General features: G+C 37.8%; 1 protein-coding gene and 1 pseudogene across 1 annotated transcript in view; both read right to left on the bottom strand.

Moving 5' to 3' along the window:
• Positions 1-21,843, bottom strand: part of Cers3 (ceramide synthase 3) — a 97,028-nt gene that overhangs the window by 74,741 nt on the left and 444 nt on the right. Inside the window, exon 2 of the mRNA XM_046436042.2 lies at positions 7,534-7,648. Coding sequence (XP_046291998.2) covers positions 7,534-7,648 — 115 coding nt within the window. The remainder of the gene's footprint in view (positions 1-7,533; positions 7,649-21,843) is intronic.
• Positions 7,659-20,527, bottom strand: LOC124087250 (heat shock protein HSP 90-alpha-like; annotated as a pseudogene).

Raw genomic sequence — 21,843 nt, 5'->3', positions numbered from 1 at the left:
CAAAAATCCTCAATAAAATCCTGGCGAATCGAATAAAAAAGCATATCAAAAAAATTGTGCACCATGATCAAGTAGGATTCATACCTGGGATGCAAGGCTGGTTCAATATATGGAAATCAATTAATGTTATTCACCACATCAATAGACTTAATCATAAGAACCACATGATCATCTCGATAGATGCAGAAAAAGCATTCGACAAAGTACAGCATCCCTTTATGTTCAAAACACTAGAATAACTAGGGATAACAGGAACTTACCTCAACATTGTAAAAGCTATATATGCTAAGCCTCAGGCTAGCATCATTCTGAATGGAGAAAAACTGAAGGCATTCCCTCTAAAATCTGGAACAAGACAGGGATGCCCTCTCTCACCACATCTATTCAATTTAGTCCTCGAAATAGTAGCCAGAGCAATTAGACAGACAAAAGAAATTAAAGGCATAAAAATAGGAAAAGAAGAACTTAAATTATCACTATTTACGGATGATATGATACTATATATATCATACCCAAAAGGGTCTACAAAGAAACTACTAGAGCTAATAAATGAATTCAGCAAAGTGGCAGGATATAAAATCAACACGCATAAATCAAAGGCATTCCTGTATATCAGAGACAAATCTTCTGAAATGGAAATGAGGACAACCACCCCATTCACAATATCCTCAAAAAAATAAAATACTTGGGAATCAACCTAACAAAAGAGGTGAAAGATTGATATAATGAAAACTACAGAACCCTAAAGAGAGAAATAGAAGAAGACCTTAGAAGATGGAAAAATATACCCTGTTCATGGATAGGAAGAACTAACATCCTCAAAATGGCGATATTACCAAAGTTCTCTATAGGTTTAATGCAATGCCAATCAAAATCCCAACGGCATTTCTTGTAGAAATAGATAAAGCAATCATGAAATTCATATGGAAGAACAAAAGACCCAGAATAGCAAAAGCAATTCTAAGCAGGAAGTGTGAATCAGGTGGTATAGTGAAACCAGATTTCAAACTATACTACAGAGCAATAGTAACAAAAACAGCATGGTACTGGTACCAAAACAGGCGGGTGGACCAATGGTACAGAATAGAGGACACAGAGACCAATCCACAAAATTACAACTTTCTTATATTTGATAAAGGGGCTAAAAGCATGCAATGGAGGAAGGATAGCATCTTCATCAAATGGTGCTGGGAAAACTGGAAATCTATATGCAACAAAATGAAACTGAATCCCTTTCTCTCGCCATGCACAAAAGTTAACTCAAAATGGATCAAAGAGCTTGATATCAAATCAGAGACTCTGCGCCTGATAGAAGAAAAAGTTGGCTCCGATCTACATATTGTGGGGTCGGGCTCCAAATTCCTTAATAGGACGCCCATAGCACAAGAGTTAATAACTAGAATCAACAAATGGGACTTACTCAAACTAAAAAGTTTTTTCTCAGCAAGAGAAACAATAAGAGAGGTAAATAGGGAGCCTACATCCTGGGAACAAATTTTTACTCCTCACACTTCAGATAGAGCCCTAATATCCAGAGTATACAAAGAACTCAAAAAATTAAACAATAAGATAACAAATAACCCAATCAACAAATGGGCCAAAGACCTGAACAGACACTTCTCAGAGGAGGATATACAATCAATCAACAAGTACATGAAAAAATGCTCACTATCTCTAGCAGTCAGAGAAATGCAAATCAAAACCACCCTAAGACACCATCTCACTCCAGTAAGATTAGCAGCCACTATGAAGTCAAACAACAACAAGTGCTGGCGAGGATGTGGGGAAAAGGGTACACTTGTACATTGCTGGTGGGACTGCAAATTGGTGTGGCCAATTTGGAAAGCAGTATGGAGATTCCTGGGAAAGCTGGGAATGGAACCATCATTTGACCCAGCTATTGCCTTTCTCGGACTATTCCCTGAAGACCTTAAAAGAGCATACTACAGGGATACTGCCACATCGATGTACATAGCAGCACAATTAACAATAGCTAGACTATGGAACCAACCAAGATGCCCTTCAATAGATGGATGGATAACAAAAATGTGGCATTTATACACAATGGAGTATTACGCAGCACTAAAAAATGACAAAATCATGGAATTTGCAGGGAAATGGATGGCATTAGAACAGATTATGCTAAGTGAAGCTAGCCAATCCCTAAAAAACAAATGCCAAATGTCTTCTTTGATATAATGAGAGCAACTAAGAACAGAGCAGGGAGGAAGAGCAGAGGAAAAGATTAACATTAAACAGAGACATGATGTGGGAGGGAAAGGGAGAGAAAAGGGAAATTGCATGGAAATGGAAGGAGACCCTCATTGTTATACAAAATTACATATAAGAGGTTGTGAGGGGAAAGGGAAAAAAAGAAAAAAATAAGGAAGAGAATTAAATTACAGCGGATGGGATAGAGAGAGAAGATGGGAGGGGAGGGGAGGGGGGATAGTAGAGGGTAGGAAAGGTAGCAGAATACAACAGTTACTAATGTGGCATTATGTAAAAATGTGGATGTGCAACCAATGTGATTCTGCAATCTGTATTTGGGGTAAAAATGGGAGTTCATAACCCACTTGAATCTAATGTATGAAATATGATATGTCAAGAGCTTTGTAATGTTTTGAACAACGAATAAAAAAAATAAAATAAAATAATGATTGAAAAATATAATGACAGTTTATCCTCTGGAAAACACTAATCTATAGGCTATGATTTAAAATTAGAAACAATATGGATGATGAATTAGTTCAAAGGTTACAAACTCAGTGGTCAACTAGGGCCAAACAAAACAAATTATCAAGTGGGCCAGATCCATTTCATAATAAATAGGATTTTAACACAGGTATGTTTTATATGTTATACTTGGGGCAATAGTCTTTATTTCAGACAAATAAACATGTACTTTTTTGAAATTAAAATAATTCCTAGAACTTTATCAATATAAGAAAAAATTTTTTCCTTTTTATTATACTGTGAAAAAATTAAAATTGCCTAAAACTGACCCTCAGTTTTGGCACTGAGGAAATGAGCAGTAATTATGTGGATACAGCAAATAGAAAAGCACATGTCACATCACTGTCTGATGATTCCAGAGACAAGGCAGTCAGAGAATGTTGATGTGAAACCAATGTGTTTTAAAAATGTGGATCAATACCCAGAGGAAAGGTTTTTGTGTTTGTTTGGGTACTGGGGATTAAACCGAGGGTCACTCAATCATTGAGCAACATCCCCGGCCCTTTTTTATATTTTATTTAGAGACAGGGTCTCACTGAATTGCTTAGGGCCTCATTAAATTGCTGAGGCTGCATTTGAACTTGTGATCCTTCAGCCTCTTGACCTATTGGGATTATAAGCATGCACCACCATACCCAGCCCCCAGAGATAAATTAAAGCCAGTAGCAGTGAACACTGTGAGGCCATACAAAGCCTGACTGCAGGCCAGATGGCTGAATACCCAGCAGTCTGTAACCAGCCAGATAGCTTTTGCTGTATCATCTCATAGGATTGATCGAATCATTCAGGGCACAGAACAACAGCAGATAAAGTCATCAGAAGCTACCACACTGAAGGCCTGGAAGAGGACTAATTACAGCTTAATATCCCTACCAAACTTAATAATCTTACCTTAATATCCCTACCTAACTTAACTTGATCTGAAGAGAGGGAAAGAAAAACGAAACAAAAACAGGATACAGCCCATATTAGTCTGTTTCCTGTAAAGTACACCCTCTAATCTTTTTTAGGTCAAGGGTTGACTTATTGCTGTTTGTTTTATTCTTCTGAGGAAATAGAATAGGCAACTATTCATTAGTGCCTACTACTTCTGGGCATTGTGCTAGATGTTGGAGATCTAAATGAATGAGACTTCCATGGGCCTCCTCACAAAGTATGATAAGGATGTCAGATGATATCACAAGGAATTATAATAAAATAGTATGAGTGCTGAGATAGAGAAAGATCAGGGTACATGGGACTTTACTCCATGTAGGCAGTTCCTGGAAGTCTCCCTTCAGCTAAGCCCTTAAAAGTGCCCCAAGGAAAAGATGAGGAAGCCAGTGTCCTGCAGAGGAACCCACATGTGTGGTCATGGACAGATGAGAGCAGGGAAGCCTTGAGAAATGTAGAGTCTCCTAGAAGGGGAGGAACAACTGAGAAGAGGGTAGAAGGATGTAGCTAGGGTCACTTAGGAGGACTTCACCTGGAATTTACCAGATTATAGGCTGCTTGTGTTTTAAAGTCTCCCTCTTATAGTGTGTAAAGAATAAATGAGCAGGATGGAGACTGGAGGTGGAGATGAAGTTCATGCTGCCCTCCTAGGCCTCTGCTCTTCACAGTAAGGGTCTAACAACCAAGGCTGGACAATATTGAAAGTATGGGGGCAGTAGAACCTGGTGGGAAGGGCAGCAAGGTGAAAATAGAGGACCCTGTCCTCTTGCCCCCTAGCAGCACAGTCTCCAGCTCTACATTCTGTCTTGGGAAAAATGGCATAGTAATGAGGCCATATGCTTCCAGCCTCCCAGGAACAGCCTCCTAGGATCAAGGGATGGGAATAGGCTATGTCAAGGATCGAGTGCTGTGTCAGTGATAAAGATTTTTATGGCCAAACACAGAAAGGAGAGCATGGACTGAAAATTATTTAAGAAAAAAGTATTATTTCCTTCTAAAATAATTTGAAAACATTATTGATCCCCAAGACAGATGATATAATTCAAATCCTATTACGTGGTCCATAATAGGACACATTCTCAAATGCTGCTATTCTGTATTCTATGTGTTCTGAGAGTGAAAGGGCTCTGGGTCTAACTTTACTGTTTTAAACATTTCACTCATTCATTCAAAAATAATCTCTCCTTACTAGTGTCAGGCACTATTCTAGGCATTGGAGATCTAGCATTGAGCAAAAAAACCTTAAGTTCTCACTTTCATTCTGGAATTTCCCCAGATCTTAGAACAATCCAACTTTGTTATTATCCCACCACTTCCATGAATATCTGTTTAATATATTAATCTAAAAGATAATAATTGTATATGATTTGAAGGCTTTTCATTTCTTGTTTTTGAGTAGAGATGAACCTAATTAGAAGTCAGTCTTAACAATACTGGCCTCATGCATGACAATATTATTGGGTGAGAAATCTTGCAAGCAAAAGTTTCTAGAAGTATTTAATTAACACATGAAACAAGCAATTATTGAACATGTATATGCACAGAAAATTGGGCAAGATGTTATTGGAATGGAAACAAGCACAATTAAGTGATCAGCAATATGCCCTTGGTATAATTTGAGTTGAAAGACATGTTTTAAAATGCTTCTGTAGAAATCAGTAAATGATAAATACAAAATTAATGGTATGGACTACAAATAATAAACAATGACCTTTACTGAGCATCCACTATGCGCCACACACTATTCTAAGCCCTTGTGTGCATTAATTCCGTCCTAGAAGAACCTTACGACAGAAACATTATCATCATGCTCAATTCAAAATGGAGAAAACTGAGGCACAGAGAGCGAAACTAATCTGCCTATCATGGCACACAAGGTCTGCAACAAAACTGGACTCTGGTCTGCTCAAAGCCTGTCCTCGCAATCATGCTTTCAGCTTCTCTGTTACATATTACTATGAACATGGTAATGACTAGAGAGTGGAGGGAAAGCATCACAGGCAGAGCCTTGAGGAGACATAGTGTGGCCCCAAGGAAGAGCAATGAATGGGGCCAGGTTCCTGGCTGATTGCTTGTGGTAGATTCACCCAGATTCTTTGAATCTCATGTCTCACCTGTAAAATAAACTGCACTAGGTGAGGCTTTTGCTCTAAAAATGTTTGAATCCATGGATGAATCAATCTAGCCAATGGGAACTCATTGACCCAGGAACTGGCTCCTTGACCCAGGAACTGGCTTTAGGTCAGTCTTCAAGTACCACATTTTTTAATCTCTCTTCCAGATTTGTTCCAGATCAGTTCTGATCATGTTTTTACTAAGGAAAAGGCTAGATAATAAGTTCCATTGTCACTATATTTGATCAATGGCAAAAAAATCGATCTGTTGGTCAGAGATGTTGGTCTCTTCCAAATCCTTCTCCAAACATATCTGATCAAGCCCCAACATACCTTTCTATGCAGGGAGCTGAGCAGAGCAACAAGAGAAATAGCTGTAGTAGATATAAATGAATTCATAGGATTGAGGACCCTCAGAGAATCTATCTGTCCTAAAATGCTGTTAGCATATACTCAACTTTAAAAATGACTTATGAAAGCTGTCTGCATTAATCATGGAGGGTGTGCCACTTTATTTATTTATTTTTTTTGTGGTACTAGGCCTCAGGTATGCTGACCAAGCACTCTATAACTGAGCTACACCCCCAGTCCAAGGGTGTGCTATATTTGTAGAAGTTTCATTTCATATGTCATTTTAACTATGGAAATATAATGAAAATGTAGTGAACAATAGACTGACCTGGATACTATTTATTATAGCTATTAATTAATTAAACATTTCAGAGCCAGGCATAGCAGTGCATGTAATTCCAGTGGCTCAGGAGGCTGAGGCAGGAGGATCCAGAGTTCAAAGCCAGCCTCAGCAAAAGCAAGGCACTAAGCAACTTAGTGAGAACCTGTCTCTAAATACAATACAAAATAGGTCTGGGGATGTAGCTTAGTGCCCCTAAGTTCAAACTCTAGTAACAAAATAATAATAAAAATAAAGATAAAAATTTCAGTGATATATAAAAATTCATTACACATCAACACTTGAGAAGGATACCTTGTAGCAGGCACAGTGGTGGGCACCTATAATCCCAGTGACTCAGGAAGCTGAGGCAGGAGGATCACAGGTTTGAGGCTAGTCTCAGCAATTTAGTAAGACCCTGTCTCAAAAGAAAAAATAAAAAGGGCAGGAAAGTAGCTCAGAGGTAAAGCATCCCTGCATTCAATCTCTAGTATAAACAACAACAACAAAAACACTGTATTGTGAAGAGAACTATGACTTTCTTGAAAATTCTTCTCTAGAGATAAGCAGCAGCACAGCATATTTTTAAGTATGTCAAGGCCTTGCACAAAATAAAAGCACTACTCATGACCCCATGGACACTTTCATTATGTATGGCATGTGTCTTCATGGTGCCACAATCATCAAAAGTGTCCAATAGGGCTTCTTTGCTCTGATGATTCTCTTTCTCGATAAGAATACTTTGTATGTATTTCCATTAAAAATTAAATTTACTATTAAAAATTAAACTGTGCTCTTTACATCCAACTCATGGTACTGACTGTTAATTCTCAACACTATGGTTGACAACATAGTTTAACTATTAACATTTGATATTTTAGATTGTAATATGTATTTGTAATTTGATATTATCCTTGGGATGCTGTATAAACTGTCAACAGAGCAAAGAAATAATCCAAATGAATCAAATCCTTTGCTGATCAGCTGGAAGAGGTATCTTGCACAAACAAGGTAAACCATGAATGATGAACCACTAAGAAAGGAGATCTTTAAATCCACAAGCAAAGAATATGTACTTACTTGTGATGGTTGCCTTGTGGAATGCTTGAAAAAGTTCTCTAAGGTGGTATTTGGTGTAATTTTTTTAACTTCCTTTTGAATGCCAAATGTTTTTGCTAGAGGTGTAGCAACAAACCTACAAAAATATGAAAAGAAATTAAGCTCAATATCTCAGAATGAATCCACAACAATACCAGAAAACTAGAGCTGTAACTTCAGATGCTCAGGGAAAAATCCATCATTTGCTTGTGTTGTGCTATAGTTTGTATGCTGAATGTCTCCCAAAGATCCATGTGTTACTTTGGTTCTCAGGTGGCACTACTGGGAGGTACTGTGGATTTCTAAGAGGCAGGACCTGGTGGGAGGTTCTTAGATAATTGGGAATATGCTCTTTTGCTTCCTGATTCATGAGGCAAGCAGTTTGCTCCACAATTTCTATTTGATTCTTTGTTATAATTTATATTTTCTTACTTTACTGACATTGTTGATTTGATAACATATTGTTCTCATACTTTCATTTAGTTCCTTTTTAACTCATCTGCATTTATTACTCTTTAAAGCAGAATATTGACTTGGGTACTAAACATTTCCATTCACAAGCCTTACTGACTTTCTGATTGAACTGCTTTGTAACACTCCTAGGGAGGGTTAAGTTTTGTTCCTCTCAATAATTTTATTTGGAAAACAAGCCCTGGAGAGGCCAGCCAGTTGTTTCAGTTTAACATACCTGGTTCTAGAGCACTAGTATATGCACAATGGCATAGAAAGTTTAAAAAGTGGAATCTAACGAGATGAAACTCAAGCCATTTTAACAAATATTTTTCTTTTAAACATAGAGGTCTATCTTGGAGCACTTTAGGAACAAAAGATTTGGTCTGGTCTACTAGGGATACAAGTTGGTAGTGAACACTTTAGACCACAAAGTTAATGATAAGTTACATGTTTTAGAACATCTCAACCTGTTAAAAAATAAGCCAATGTGAAACTAGAAAAAGCATTACTAGCTCTGCATTAGTGCCTAAAGCATCACAGTATCACTTAAAAGTATAAAGAAATCTTATCTTCCCTCAAGTAGTTATTGTCGTGCCATACAGACTGTTTGATAAATGTTAATTAAAAACAAAGAACAAAAAAATCCTTGAAAACATCAGGAATGAAGGTGAAGTAGGGGACACATGTATGAGTGGTTCTTCAGAAGCTTAGTCTACTTCTTCCATGCGCCATGTGTCATCGTCTCCTTCCAAGCAAGCATCTCTTCCGTTTTACAGCAGCTCTGGTGTCATCAGCAGTGGAGTCACCCTCATCAATACCTAGACCAAATTTGATCATCCTGTAGATCCTGTTAGCATGGGTCTTGGGATCTTCCAAACTGAAACCAGAAGACAGGAGTGCAGTTTCATACAGCAAGATGACCAGATCTCTCACAGACTTATTCTTATCAGCCTCTGCCTTTTGCCTTAAGGTCTCAATGATAGAGTGGTCAGGGTTTATCTCCAGATGTTTCTTCACTGCCATGTAGCCCACTGTAAAGTTGTCTCTCAGAGCATGAGATTTCATGATTCTTTCCATGTTTGCTGTCTAGCCATACATGCTTATGATTATACAGCATGGGAGGTAACCAATCAGTTTGACACACCACTTTTTCAATCTTTTTCTCCAAGATGTCCTTCATGAACTTGCAGAGGTTTTCAAACTTTGTCTTTTTCTCTTCCTGTTTCTTCTTCTCTTTTTCATCCTCTGGAAGCTCCAAGCCCTTTTTTGTGATGGACACTAAAATCTTCCCCTTAAATTCATTCAGCTGTTGAACACAGTACACATAGATGGGCTTGATCATATAGATCACTTCCAAACTATGTTTCTGAAAATGCTCCACAAAGACAGAGTTAGCTACCTAGTCCCTGGTCTCACCTGTGATATAGTAGATGTGTTTCTGGTTTTCCTTCATTCTGGTGCAATAGTCCTTGAGAGAAACTATCTCATCCCCAGAAGCAGATATGTAGTATCATAACAGCTCTGAATACTTCTATCAATTTTGAGAGTCTTCATGTATTCCAAACTTTACATTTTTAGAAAACTACTCACAGAATTTTTTTAAATATTTTTAGTTGTAAATGGACACAATACCTTTATTTTGTTTATTTAGCTTTTCTTTCTTTCTTTCTTTCTTTTTTTTTTTAATGTGGTGCTGGGGACCCAGTGCCTCAAATGTGCTAAGCAAGCAGTCTACCACTGAGCCACAACCCCAGCCAGATCATAGGATTTTTTGTAGTTCTCTTTATCTTCTCCAGTTCAACGAACAGTTCTAAGCATTTTTTAACCAAATTCTTTCTGATGACTTTGAAAATTTGGCTCTGTTGCAACATTTCATGGAAAATATTTAGAGGAAGATCCTCGGAGTCCACCACTCCTTTAATGAAGTTCAGATATTCAGGGATTAGCGTCTCACAGTTATCCATGATGAAAACCCTGCATACACACAACTTAATGTTGTTGTTGGGTGTTTGAGAGACTCCCCACTGAGGTTAAGTTTCCGTCTCATGAGAACATCACGGAATTCCTTACCCCTCCCCCTCCTCTCTGAAGGGCGCCAAGCCCAAGAGCGCCAAATTCAAAAGTTTTCTTGACCAATCCCCATAGGACACAGTGTCCGCTGGCTGTTCCTGAGTCTCCCTACCAATCAGCACCTGCTACCTTGCAGAAGGCCGGCTGGCTGCAAAATAACCGGGGGGTGACGAATAACTTGTGTATGTTGATACAGCAGGAGTAGGAGCCGTTTATTGCAGGACAGGAGCAGTATTTATACATTCCACACAGCTTATCTAATTAGCATAAACTAGATACATCAGTCAACCAATAAGGAATCTCCACACTTAATGGCTTGTTTTTGTTACTTCTCAAACCACTCCCTCTGGCATTTTGCCAGGCACCATCCAGACTTGTTTACAGACTCTAACATTCCCCTGGCAAAATGCCAGGTGTTATTTTTGACTTGTTTACAGACTCTAACATTTCCCCCTTTTGTTTAATTTAAATAAGGACCATAGTGGTTTTTACAGAAACACCATAAATAACCTGCCACAAACAGAAAGGGAGGATACAAAATGCCACAATACCAAGCCAATTGATGGCTCCATGCAAGAAGCCCTTGGAAAAATTATACCAGCAATGACACCATTTGTAAAGATACCGAGTTACAATTTGTTATAGATTACAGTTTGTTGTCTCAGTCCAGGTAAAGCAGTGTCTCAATAGATTAACTCACAGTCCAGGTAAATCACAGTCCAGGTAAGTTCTGCAGGCAGCTAGCTTAAATCACAGTCCAGGTAAGTTCTGCAGGCAGCTAGCTTAATCCGAAGTCTCGTCCGGTTCTCAGCTGAAATCTCAGTCCGGTTCTCAGCAACACGGGAAATTTTTCCATCCTCGTCCTCACCGGCACTGGGACGAAGGCAGGAACTCCGGATGGCTAAAGAAAATCCTGTAGTATTCTACTAAGAAAACAACCTTCTGAACAATTTAGTACATTATATCAAGGTTTTTTTGCATTTGAAATAAGCATTAATAGTGCTCATTACTCATCAGCTTCCAGGTGTGGGAGAACCATTGTAGCTTAGTTATTGGCATTGAAAATGACCAAACATCAGGGACACCAGTAGCGTCTTCTGCTGGCTGTAGTGCCTGGACAGCCCCAGATGGCCCTGGGGAGTGTCCCGGACTCAAACTGCTACTGGGCACAGGGAGCAAGAGCCTGTGCCTCCAGGTCAGGTCTAGATTTGGGCTCCCGGCAGTGGAAGAGCCAGCTCCCCGGCCAGGAGGCGGGGAAGGGCCAGTCGCGGCCGCCTCTTGGAAAATCCTTGCTGCGCTGTGACCGGCTTGCACACTCGGCAGCCGCCTCTCCACTTCACGCACCCTCCGGTAACGAAAAGTATTTAGTAATAGCCTTTTGCTGCAACTTTTTTCCTGATAATCCTTCTTCTTCTGAACTTTCTTTTTCTTTCTGACTAGAGTTCCTGGGCTCTTATCAACACATTCCCTAACTATTCTTGGTTCCACTGGGGTGCCTTCTTCCCTTAGTAATTTACTTTTCACCCCTTCCATATTTTCATCACAAAGACAATACAATACACTGAGACAAAACAAGACACAAACATACTGTATCAATCTTTTCCATTTTCTTGAAATGGTCATTTTTCCTCTCGCCCTATCTGCCTAGGGACGAGCAGATTTGCTCCAGTCCTATCTATGGACGGGCAGCATTTTTCGTCACTTACCCCCGAGTGTCCCGGGGCTCCCCGTAACGGGCCACCATCTGCAGAAGGCCGGCTGGCTGCAAAATAACCGGGGGGTGACGAATAACTTGTGTATGTTGATACAGCAGGAGTAGGAGCCGTTTATTGCAGGACAGGAGCAGTATTTATACATTCCACACAGCTTATCTAATTAGCATAAACTAGATACATCAGTCAACCAATAAGGAATCTCCACACTTAATGGCTTGTTTTTGTTACTTCTCAAACCACTCCCTCTGGCATTTTGCCAGGCACCATCCAGACTTGTTTACAGACTCTAACATTCCCCTGGCAAAATGCCAGGTGTTATTTTTGACTTGTTTACAGACTCTAACATTACCTCACCTACACAACCCTTCTTAAGCTGAAGCTTACAAGTTCACGCTCTCTGCCCTCTTCCTCTTCTTTCTCTCCTCTCTGCTTTCTCTCTGCTCACCTCCTCTCCTCTCTGCCTCTCCTTTTCTTCCCTTTCGGGCAGCCCTCCAATAAAATCTCTTGTTTGAATCTCGTCTCAGGTGAGTCACTTGCCTTTCAGTTGACCTTTTTCTTTCTGTTTTCAAAGAGGTCAAAAGGAGCACATCTTGGGACAAAAAGAAGAGCCCTGAATTCCAACTGTCCTTCAGTGGAAAAATGCTTCACTGCCAAGTGATCTCCCCAATTGGTCAAACTTTCATACTCTTCATTAGTGATACTGTCAGGATTTCTGTCCAAACAGGCTTTGTTTTGTTGAGTTCTTCATGATCAATGTACTTCTCCTTAATCTTTTTATTCTTCTTCTTGTCGCCATCCTTCTATTCTTCTTCTTCATCAGAACCAACATCTTCATCTTTACGTTTGTCATCAGGCTCCATTTCTTCTTTTTCTTTTCCTCCTCTGTATCTTCTTTTCTTCAGCCTCATCATCACCGACTTCTTCATCACGTTCCTTCTCCACAAAGAGAGTAATGGGGATAGCCAATAAGCTGGGACTGCTTCTTCACAATCTCCCTTATTCTTCTCTCCTCCAAGTACTGAGTTTGGTCTTCTTTCAGTTGCTGGGTAACCTTTGTCCCATGACCCATTGGTTCCCCTGTCTCAGCCCTGAGAGTGAAGGAGCTTCCGATGGGAATCCCAGGGATACTGCTCATCATCTTTGTATTTGATGATCACAGTCACTTTCTCAGCAACCAAATATGCAGAATAAAAACTGACACCAAACTGGCCAATCATGGAGATGTCTGCGCCAGCCTGCAAAGCCTCCATGAATGCTTTGGTCCCAAACTTGATGATAGTACCAAAGTTATTGATCAAGTCAGCCTTGATCATTCCAATTCCAGTATCCATGATCATGAGGGGTTGGTCTCGTTTGTTTGGAATGAGATTAATGTGTAGCTCCTTCCCAGAGTCTATCTTACTGGGATTGGTCAAGCTTTCATATCTGATTTTGTCCAGGATGTCTGAGGCTTTGTAAATCAGCTCCCACAAGAAGATAGATCTCTTTGTTTGAGTAGAAAATATTGATGGTCAATGATATCAACTGAGCAATCTCTACCTGAAGGCAAAGGTCTCCACCTCCTCCTCCTCCTCCACATGCTGGTCTTGGGTCTGGGTCTTCTCCGGCATCTTGGCTGGTGATGTCATGAGCTCCACGGTATAGTAACACCAGGACACTGAAGCAATTCTCCTTTAATTCTTAAGTATGTTTTTTTCTAAAATTTTGAACATGTTTAAAATAGCTGATTTAAAGTCTTTGTCTAATAAGTCCAACATGTAGGCTTTCTCAGGGACACTACATTTTCTATATGTAGGACATAAATAAATAAATTTTTTATTTCCTCATGTGACTCCTAAGGTTTTGTTGGAAATTGGATGTTAAATACTGTAAAGTCACTACTCTGGAAATCAGACTGCCCTCCCTTCTCAGAATTGTTTGATTGTTTATTTTTATTTGCTGTCGTTTAGTTACTTTTTAAAAACTAAACTGTGAACTCTGTATTCTTTGTCATGTGTGGGCACTGAAGTCTCAATTAGGCTAGCTTAGGAGTCAGTTAATGATTAGACAAAGATTTCCTTAATGCCTAGAAACATTAAGTGGCTGTGTGCGTGTTGGGGCACACCTTCAGCATTCAGCAGGGCATATAACTATGCCCTAGCCTATGCTCACTATTTACACAGAACCTAAAGGTCATTCAGAGGTGAGAGTTAGGGCTTTCCCAGGTTTTCCCCAAGTCATGGGCATGTCCAAATCATAACACTTAAAAGTGGCCTTCTGGATTGTCAAAACTATCGCCGTCCCTTATGGACACTTCATTTCTCAGCTTTTCATGTTAAGCTTTTTCACTAGACTATAATTTGCTCTGATTATTATCAATTGTGTCACAAAGGTATGAAACTAATCAATTGCCACAGATTATTTTAGATTAACATCCCCAAAGAAAAGGCCTTTTCACTGGGTGAACTCTGAGTCAGGTCTAATAGGGACAGCCTTCTTAGAAGTGTCATCCAGGGAGCTACCAGGCAGGTCAGATAGTGAAAATTCCCTAGTAAGATGCTTTGAAGGAGCTCCAACTCTGTTCTGTTCCCCTCATTGGCTTTTTTAATGAAGTATTTGCTCAAATCTTTTGCCCATATTTAAAATCAAGATACAATTATTGAGTTATAAGATTTCTTCATATATACTGAAATTAAGTCCTTTATAAGATATATGTTTTACATATGATTTCTCCCCATCTGTGGCTTGCCTTTACATTCTATTTACATTGTCTTTTTCTAAAAAAAAAAAATTATTATCCAGGCATGGTGATGCATACTGTAATCCCAGTTATTTGGGAAGCTGAAGTATGAGGATCACAAGTTTGAGGCCAGCCTGGGAAACTTAGTGAGACTTTGCCTCAACCAAAAACAAAAAGGACATGGAATATAGCTCAGAGGCAGAGCGCTTGCCTAGCATGCATGAGAACCTGGGTTCAATTCCCAGTATCATGAAAAATAAATAGTTAAATAATAATTATTAAGGCATTCTTATATATCATATAATTAAACCTTTTCAAGTATATAAATTAATGACTTTATAGTAAATTTACTAAATTATACATTACCATGAATCATTTTTAGAGTATTCCCATCACCCCAATATGATCCCTCATGCATGTTTACTGTTCCTGGTTTCTTCTTGAACCTGCCCTCGGAAACCACTTATTTATTTTATATCCTTAGAGCTTTGCCTTTTCTGGATATTTGGTATAAGTGGAATCATATAATATATGATCACTTGTGTCAGGCTTCTTTCATTGCTTGGCAGTTCATCTATGCCATAGCACTTATTTGTAGCTCATTCCTTGTTATTGCTGACAAATAACCCAAGGTATGGAAACACACTCGTAGTGTCTTTTAAAGAACAAACATTTTTAGCTTTTTCTTAAGAAAAACAAATGCATATATATAAGCTTATCTTCTTTCTTTTTATTTTTAGTTGTAGATGGACACAATGCCTTTATTTAATTTATTTATTTTTATGTGGTGCTGAGGCCCAGTGCCTCACGCGTGCTAGGCAAGTGCTCTACCACTGAACTACAACCCCAGTCCCTAGCTAAGACTATTCTTATACTTAGATGTTCTTAACAGCTTCATTTGTGATAGCCCCCAAAGTCTAAACACAAATTTATATCAATTAATTAAAGCATAAATAAATTGTAGAATGGTATATCCATATATTGAAGCTAGTCAACAATAACAAAGAATCATTGATACGACAACATGAAAAAAATTGCAAAAGCATTGTTAAATGGAGGAATTCAGATACAAACAACTATAATCTGATTCCCTTTATAGGAAATCCTATAAAATGCAAAATTACAGCGACAGAAAGCAGATCAGTGATTATCAGGGGACAGTAAGGGATTAACTGAATAAGAGGTAAAGGGAAGTTTTAGGCTGATGGAAATCTACACCATAATCATGGTGATGGCTGCATGATTGTATTTATTGGTCAAAATTCACTAAATTTTGGATGAACTATATGTGAATAAAACCTTGATAAAGCTGATATAAAATAATGGGATATCTCTAAAGTTCCTTCAGTTCTGATAAAAGTTTAGTTTCTACCAGGTTTATTCTTTTCTAGTACTTATTTAGGAGAGTTTCTGTGTTTAATTAAATTCAAGACATTTAAGTTAGGAATGATCATTTAGCCCTTTATTCATTTTTTAATATCCATGGGAGTTGAATGAAAAAAATCTCATAAGATAATGGGATAAAGTGTATAAATCTGTTCAACTTCCAGATGGACTAAGGTCCTTTGGAAATGGCCCATGAATTTCAGAGACATATAAAAACAAGCTAATTATGCACCAGATGTACACAGAAATGTGGATAGAGTATAAAACACTGTGCTGAATTTTTTACAAAAGAATAAGGTCTTAGTGCCATTCCATTTATGTCAACTAACCACACATGCATGTAAAGCACATGTTTTCCTTGGTCACACAAATAAGGGACCATCAGATGCATTGGAACACAGCAGGGAGAATAGGAGTATGGAATCAAATGAAAAGGCAATTAAGGAAAAAGCAATTTAAATCAGTCAAAAGAACTCTTATCCAGAGAAATGTCAATGTGTTATGTCTCTGAGATTTGAAGAATATTTTTAATTAATTCCCCTTTGGCATAAAAGTGCCCCCCCTCCAAAAAAATCAACTCAGAGAAACTAAGATATCCTTAAAATTAACTAAATCTCAAAAAATTTATTTGACAGGATTTTGGAAAAATAATAAAATTGGCTCATTTTTCCAACCTATTAGTTGAAATTTTTTATTGGTGAAAACACCCATTGTTTTTACTAGTAAAATAATAAATATGAATGGTTTCATATGGTAGTGTTCTCAATCACTCAATCTCAGTGCTCTCTCTTCAGATATTAGAAATGAAAAAATTTGGAGGGACAGAATTAAATTTATGCCATCAGGGAATGAAACCAATTTCAAAGCCAAATGAAGTAGAGATTTCTTTCTAGAAGATCATTTGAGAGATAAGTATAACAAGCTATAATACTGATATGAGAATCAAAGATATATAAAATCATCAGTTTAAACAAGAAAGAGAAATATGGTCCTCTTTATCAGTCTTAAGAAGAGAAATAGCATTTTTAATAGAACAGAGAAAGTATATAAATACAGTAATCTAATTCAGTTCTAGCCTTTCTTTTCAAATAAATATAGAAAATCAATCATCTGCCAAGTGTGGTGGCACATACTTACAATCCCAGTGGCTGAGGAGGCTGAGGCAGGAGAAACACAGTACAGAGCCAGCCTTAGCAATTTAGTGAGGCCCTAGGTAATTTAGCAAGACCCTGACCCAAAATAAAAAAATAAAAAGGTCTGGGGATGTGGCTCAGTGATAAAGTGCCGTGGGTTCAATCCCCAGTACCAAAATAAATAAATAAATGGGGGGGGGGGGAATCAATGACCTTACATTAGTATAGATAAATAAGAACAGGTACTTGATTAAAAATCTGTTTCAAAAAGGGAGAGTAGAATGAAGCACATAGTAACTACTAGATAAGCTGAATTTATGCTAAAAGGGAAATTTTAAGTCTTAGCTCTAGTAGGGAATTCAGAGATTAACTTGCCTAAACTTTCATTTTATTGATATGGTAGGATAAAAGCCAGAGTAAGGAAAATGAGTGATATACTTCTTTCATGTAAATGATTCCAACTTAGGTTATTTAGCAGGAAATGAGTCCCTTAAGTTCTGTAGTATTGCAGAACTGAGACTGTAAAGATACCCCATTCCGACATCAGTCAGCCCCTTTTTGTCTAACACTAGTCTTCCAGCAGCCAAAAGCTTAGCAATCCAAGATTTCTCCCTTTATTTTCAATATTCTTTTATATAATAAAAGAAAGGCAGCACTAGGCAAATATTAAGTATGGCAAATTTAAATATTTCCATAAACAGATAAAGTAGCCTATTGGCATAAGATTGACTCCAGTCCCTAAGGATTCAGAGGCTCTATGAGCAGGGTTGTTCAGAGTTCCATATATGAGAACAAAATATCTGAAGCAATGCAAGTCTCAGATAGCACTCGATTCTAATGTGCCAATTTTGATACTATTTCCATTTTACACAGCCAGTAACAACCATTCTTATGTTCCTATAAATTACTATAGATGACTTACTCCACTTCCCCTATTCTTCTTTAAAGAATGAAGGACATTCTGTACCATCATGACCTTATAGTGCTGAGTGAAAATAGTAGAGGTGGGCAATCTATATCTTACACAATCAAGTACAAGAAAAAGGTGACCTTTGATCTTCTCACCTCTGCTTGGACTTACAGGGCCATAATTTACTCAGAGACAATGGGTTTATCCTCTAAGTGTTGAACTCTCAGTAGTTCAGATCTTTAAATCACACTTTGAACACATAAAATAATGCATAGAAGACAAGTAGTTGGAAACTACTAGTCTTGACTATATATATATATATGCCAAAAACTAAAACTTGCAAAAAAAAAGGAAATCCTAAATACAAAACAAATGTCAGTCACTTTCAAATTATCTAATTTTTTTTTTTTGTTGTTGTTCCTTTCTTACCAGTTCTGTCTCTCCACTTTTACTTTTCTGGGAAGGAATATTACTTCTTGATATTAAATGGCTCTTGGCTAGGAATAAAGGACAAAAATGAGCCAGCCATATCAAAACCCCTGGTCACTTCAAACAGTGAGAAGATTTGGGAAGTACAGTCTAGGACAAAAGAAGATTTCTTGTGACAAATATATAATAGAATATGCTGAAACAATGTCAAATTTATCAATTTAAGACAGTTCAAAAAATTTCACATATTTTGCAGTCATCTATTTAAAAATATGTCTTCTTTGTTCCCCAAAGATATTCATTTACTCTCTTCTGCTATCAGTAGTATTTCATTGTGAAAGTCCAAGAAGTAGGAAAACAGAAAACCAAAGCCAACACCAACTTAAACCTGGTATAGTAGCTGTGAGTTCTGGTCCTAGATGTACTCCTTACTTACCTGTGCGAGCCCCAACAAGCTACTCTTTTCTCACTTCCTCACCTGAAGACTGAGATCATCACTTATGATTTTTTATACCTCTTAAACTATAAGTTCCTGTCAAATGCAAGGTGTAAGCAATATTGTATTTATGATGTAAATGGATTAATCTGTTATAAATGATAATAGAAGTCTTGAAACAAATGTACTTATACTTTAGAATGTGAGGTCTCTCTCTCCCACGTTAAATGTTTCTTCCTTCTATTGCACTAAAAGGGACATATAGGATTGGTGGAATGGCACATAATTTTCTGTAATGTCACAGAATGGAAAAAGCTAATGGTGAGTTACTAGAAGTTAAATTCACAAGGAGATAGAAAAGAAGATACAAATTACTCTTAATCCCTTGAGAAGAAAAAACAATGGTCCTAGGAATTTCTTCCTGATTGTTCTTGGAGTAGCCAAGACCAAAACATAACAAGTTGGTCCTCCACAGCTGTGCTGTTTTAGCAACCGAAATAATTTTCTAGCTCACTGTCCTTATCAAACTCTAAAAAATGAAGCTGCCCACTGAAAAGTAGGAAAATCAGAGATGGAGATAAGTAATAGATTCCAACTGCCAAATTCAAAGATCACCAGATACATGCAAGAAAAAACAAATCAAAACAAGTATTTCAGATTAGTAAAGAGTAATTCTCTATTTTAAGCCCAGGGGCAAATGCTACTTTATTTATTTATACATTTTTTGACAAATCCAACTATGTGTGCAAAAAGTAGAATTAACAGCTAAAAAGGAAGTACATTTCAAATGTGCTCTGCCAAGGGTACTCAGCTCAGGGGCTTTCTGTTCCAATAGCAACAGCATGTCATTGACCAAAGTGAAGTTGTATTTGAAAAAAAAAAAAAAAAGCATTTGGCAAGTCTATGAAATAGAGTTGGTCAAACTAACTCTCAAGATAAGGACCCTACAAATGGTTATAACATATGATCTGTATTTTAGTTAATCTCAGACAACAAGATCACTATCAGAGTTTGTCTTAGGTGTTTTTTAGCTCTTGAGATACAAGTATGCAACGGGTGGGTCCTGAAATAACCCAATCAACAAATGGGCCAAGGACCTGAACAGACACTTCTCAGAGGAAGACATACAATCAATCAACAAGTACATGAAAAAATGCTCACCATCTCTAGCAGTCAGAGAAATGCAAATCAAAACCACCCTAATATACCATCTCACTCCAGTAAGATTGGCAGCCATTCTGAAGTCAAACAACAACAAGTGCTGGTGAGGATGTGGGGAAAAGGGTACTCTTGTACACTGCTGGTGGGACTGCAAATTGGTGCGGCCAATTTGGAAAGCAGTATGGAGATTCCTGGGAAAGCTGGGAATGGAACCACCATTTGACCCAGCTATTGCCCTTCTCGGACTAGTCCCTGAAGACCTTAAAAGAGCGTACTACAGGGATATTGCCACATCGATGTTCATAGCAGCACAATTCACAATTGCTAGACTGTGGAACCAACCCAGATGCCCTTAAATAGATGAATGGATTAAAAAAAAATGTGGCATTTATACACCATGGAGTATTACGCAGCACTAAAAAATGACAAAATCATGGAATTTGCAGGGAAATGGATGGCACTAGAGCAGATTATGCTAAGTGAAGCTAGCCAATCCCTAAAAAACAAATGCCAAATGTCTTCTTTGATATAATGAGAGCAACTAAGAACAGAGCAGGGAGGAAGAGCAGAAGGATAAGATTAACATTAAACAGAGACATGATGTGGGAGGGAAAGGGAGAGAAAAGGGAAATTGCATGGAAATGGAAGGAGACCCTCATTGTTATACAAAATTACATATAAGAGGTTGTGAGGGGAATGGGAAAATAAACAAGGAGAGAAATGAATTACAGTAGATGGGGTAGAGAGAGAAGATGGGAGGGGAGGGGAGGGGGGATAGTTGAGGATAGGAAAGGTAGCAGAATACAACAGTCACTAATATGGCATTATGTAAAAATGTGGATGTGTAATCGATGTGATTCTGCAATCTGTATTTGGGGTAAAAATGGGAGTTCATAACCCACTTGAATCTAATGTATGAAATATGATATGTCAAGAGCTCTGTAATGTTTTGAACAACCAATAAAAAAAGAGATACAAGTATTATTTTTGTTGCAAATAAATTAATGTACTAATAACAGTTTTTTGAAACAGAGACAACTACAGAGATTAGAAATGGCCATTTATCTCTTCTTATCAGAACACAAGTACAAGTTTAATTAAAAGTTTAGAAGAGGGCTGGGGATGTGGCTCAAGTGGTAACACGCTCGCCTGGCATGCATGGGGTGCTGGGTTCGATCCCCAGCACCACACAAAAATAAAATAAAGATGTTGTGTCCACTGAAAACTGAAAAATAAATATTTAAAAATTCTCTCTCTTAAGAAAAAAATTTTAGAAGAAATATCTATTTAAATTAAATCAACAAAAAGAAAAAGATTACTACTTTCTGAGAAAGTAAATTGATTTTTTTCTTTGATTTCCTTATAATTTAAGATGAAGTGCAGCTATAAAACCTTTAAATAAATCTTTAAAATAAGTGATACTATGCAGCAATATGTGGTTTAGTCTTTAATAAGCCATTTCTGTTATTTTACTGGCATTTTACAATGACAGCTCATCTCTGAGTCACAGACTGTTCTTACCTTGTCTCTCTGGGAAAGTACATGTATTGTCAGAAATCCCCACTCAGTGGAAGATAAACTGGGTTCATATGTCATTGATACTAATAAACTCTGGGATCTTTAACCTTTTATTAGTATTACTATTAACATGTATTAATTGTATAAATCAATGGGATTCACTGTGATATTTCCATACATGCTTACAATGTGTGATGATCACATCCATTCACTCTTAACCTATCTTGATCTCACACAGTGGTATCCACATTCCTCAGTTTTTCTTGGTCAGCCTCTAAGTTTTGTTTGGTGTGTACCTGACGGCACAAACTCCCTCTAAGAGTCTTCAGCCCATAAGTGGCAATCTCCAAATAAGAGATTCA

This window comes from Marmota monax, unplaced genomic scaffold (genome assembly GCF_021218885.2).
Source record: "Marmota monax isolate L192 unplaced genomic scaffold, Marmota_monax_Labrador192_F-V1.1 WCK01_AAM20220418_F8-fsc00005, whole genome shotgun sequence".
NCBI classification, from domain to species: Eukaryota; Metazoa; Chordata; class Mammalia; order Rodentia; family Sciuridae; genus Marmota; species Marmota monax.
This window is presented reverse-complemented; position numbering and strand designations above follow the sequence as displayed.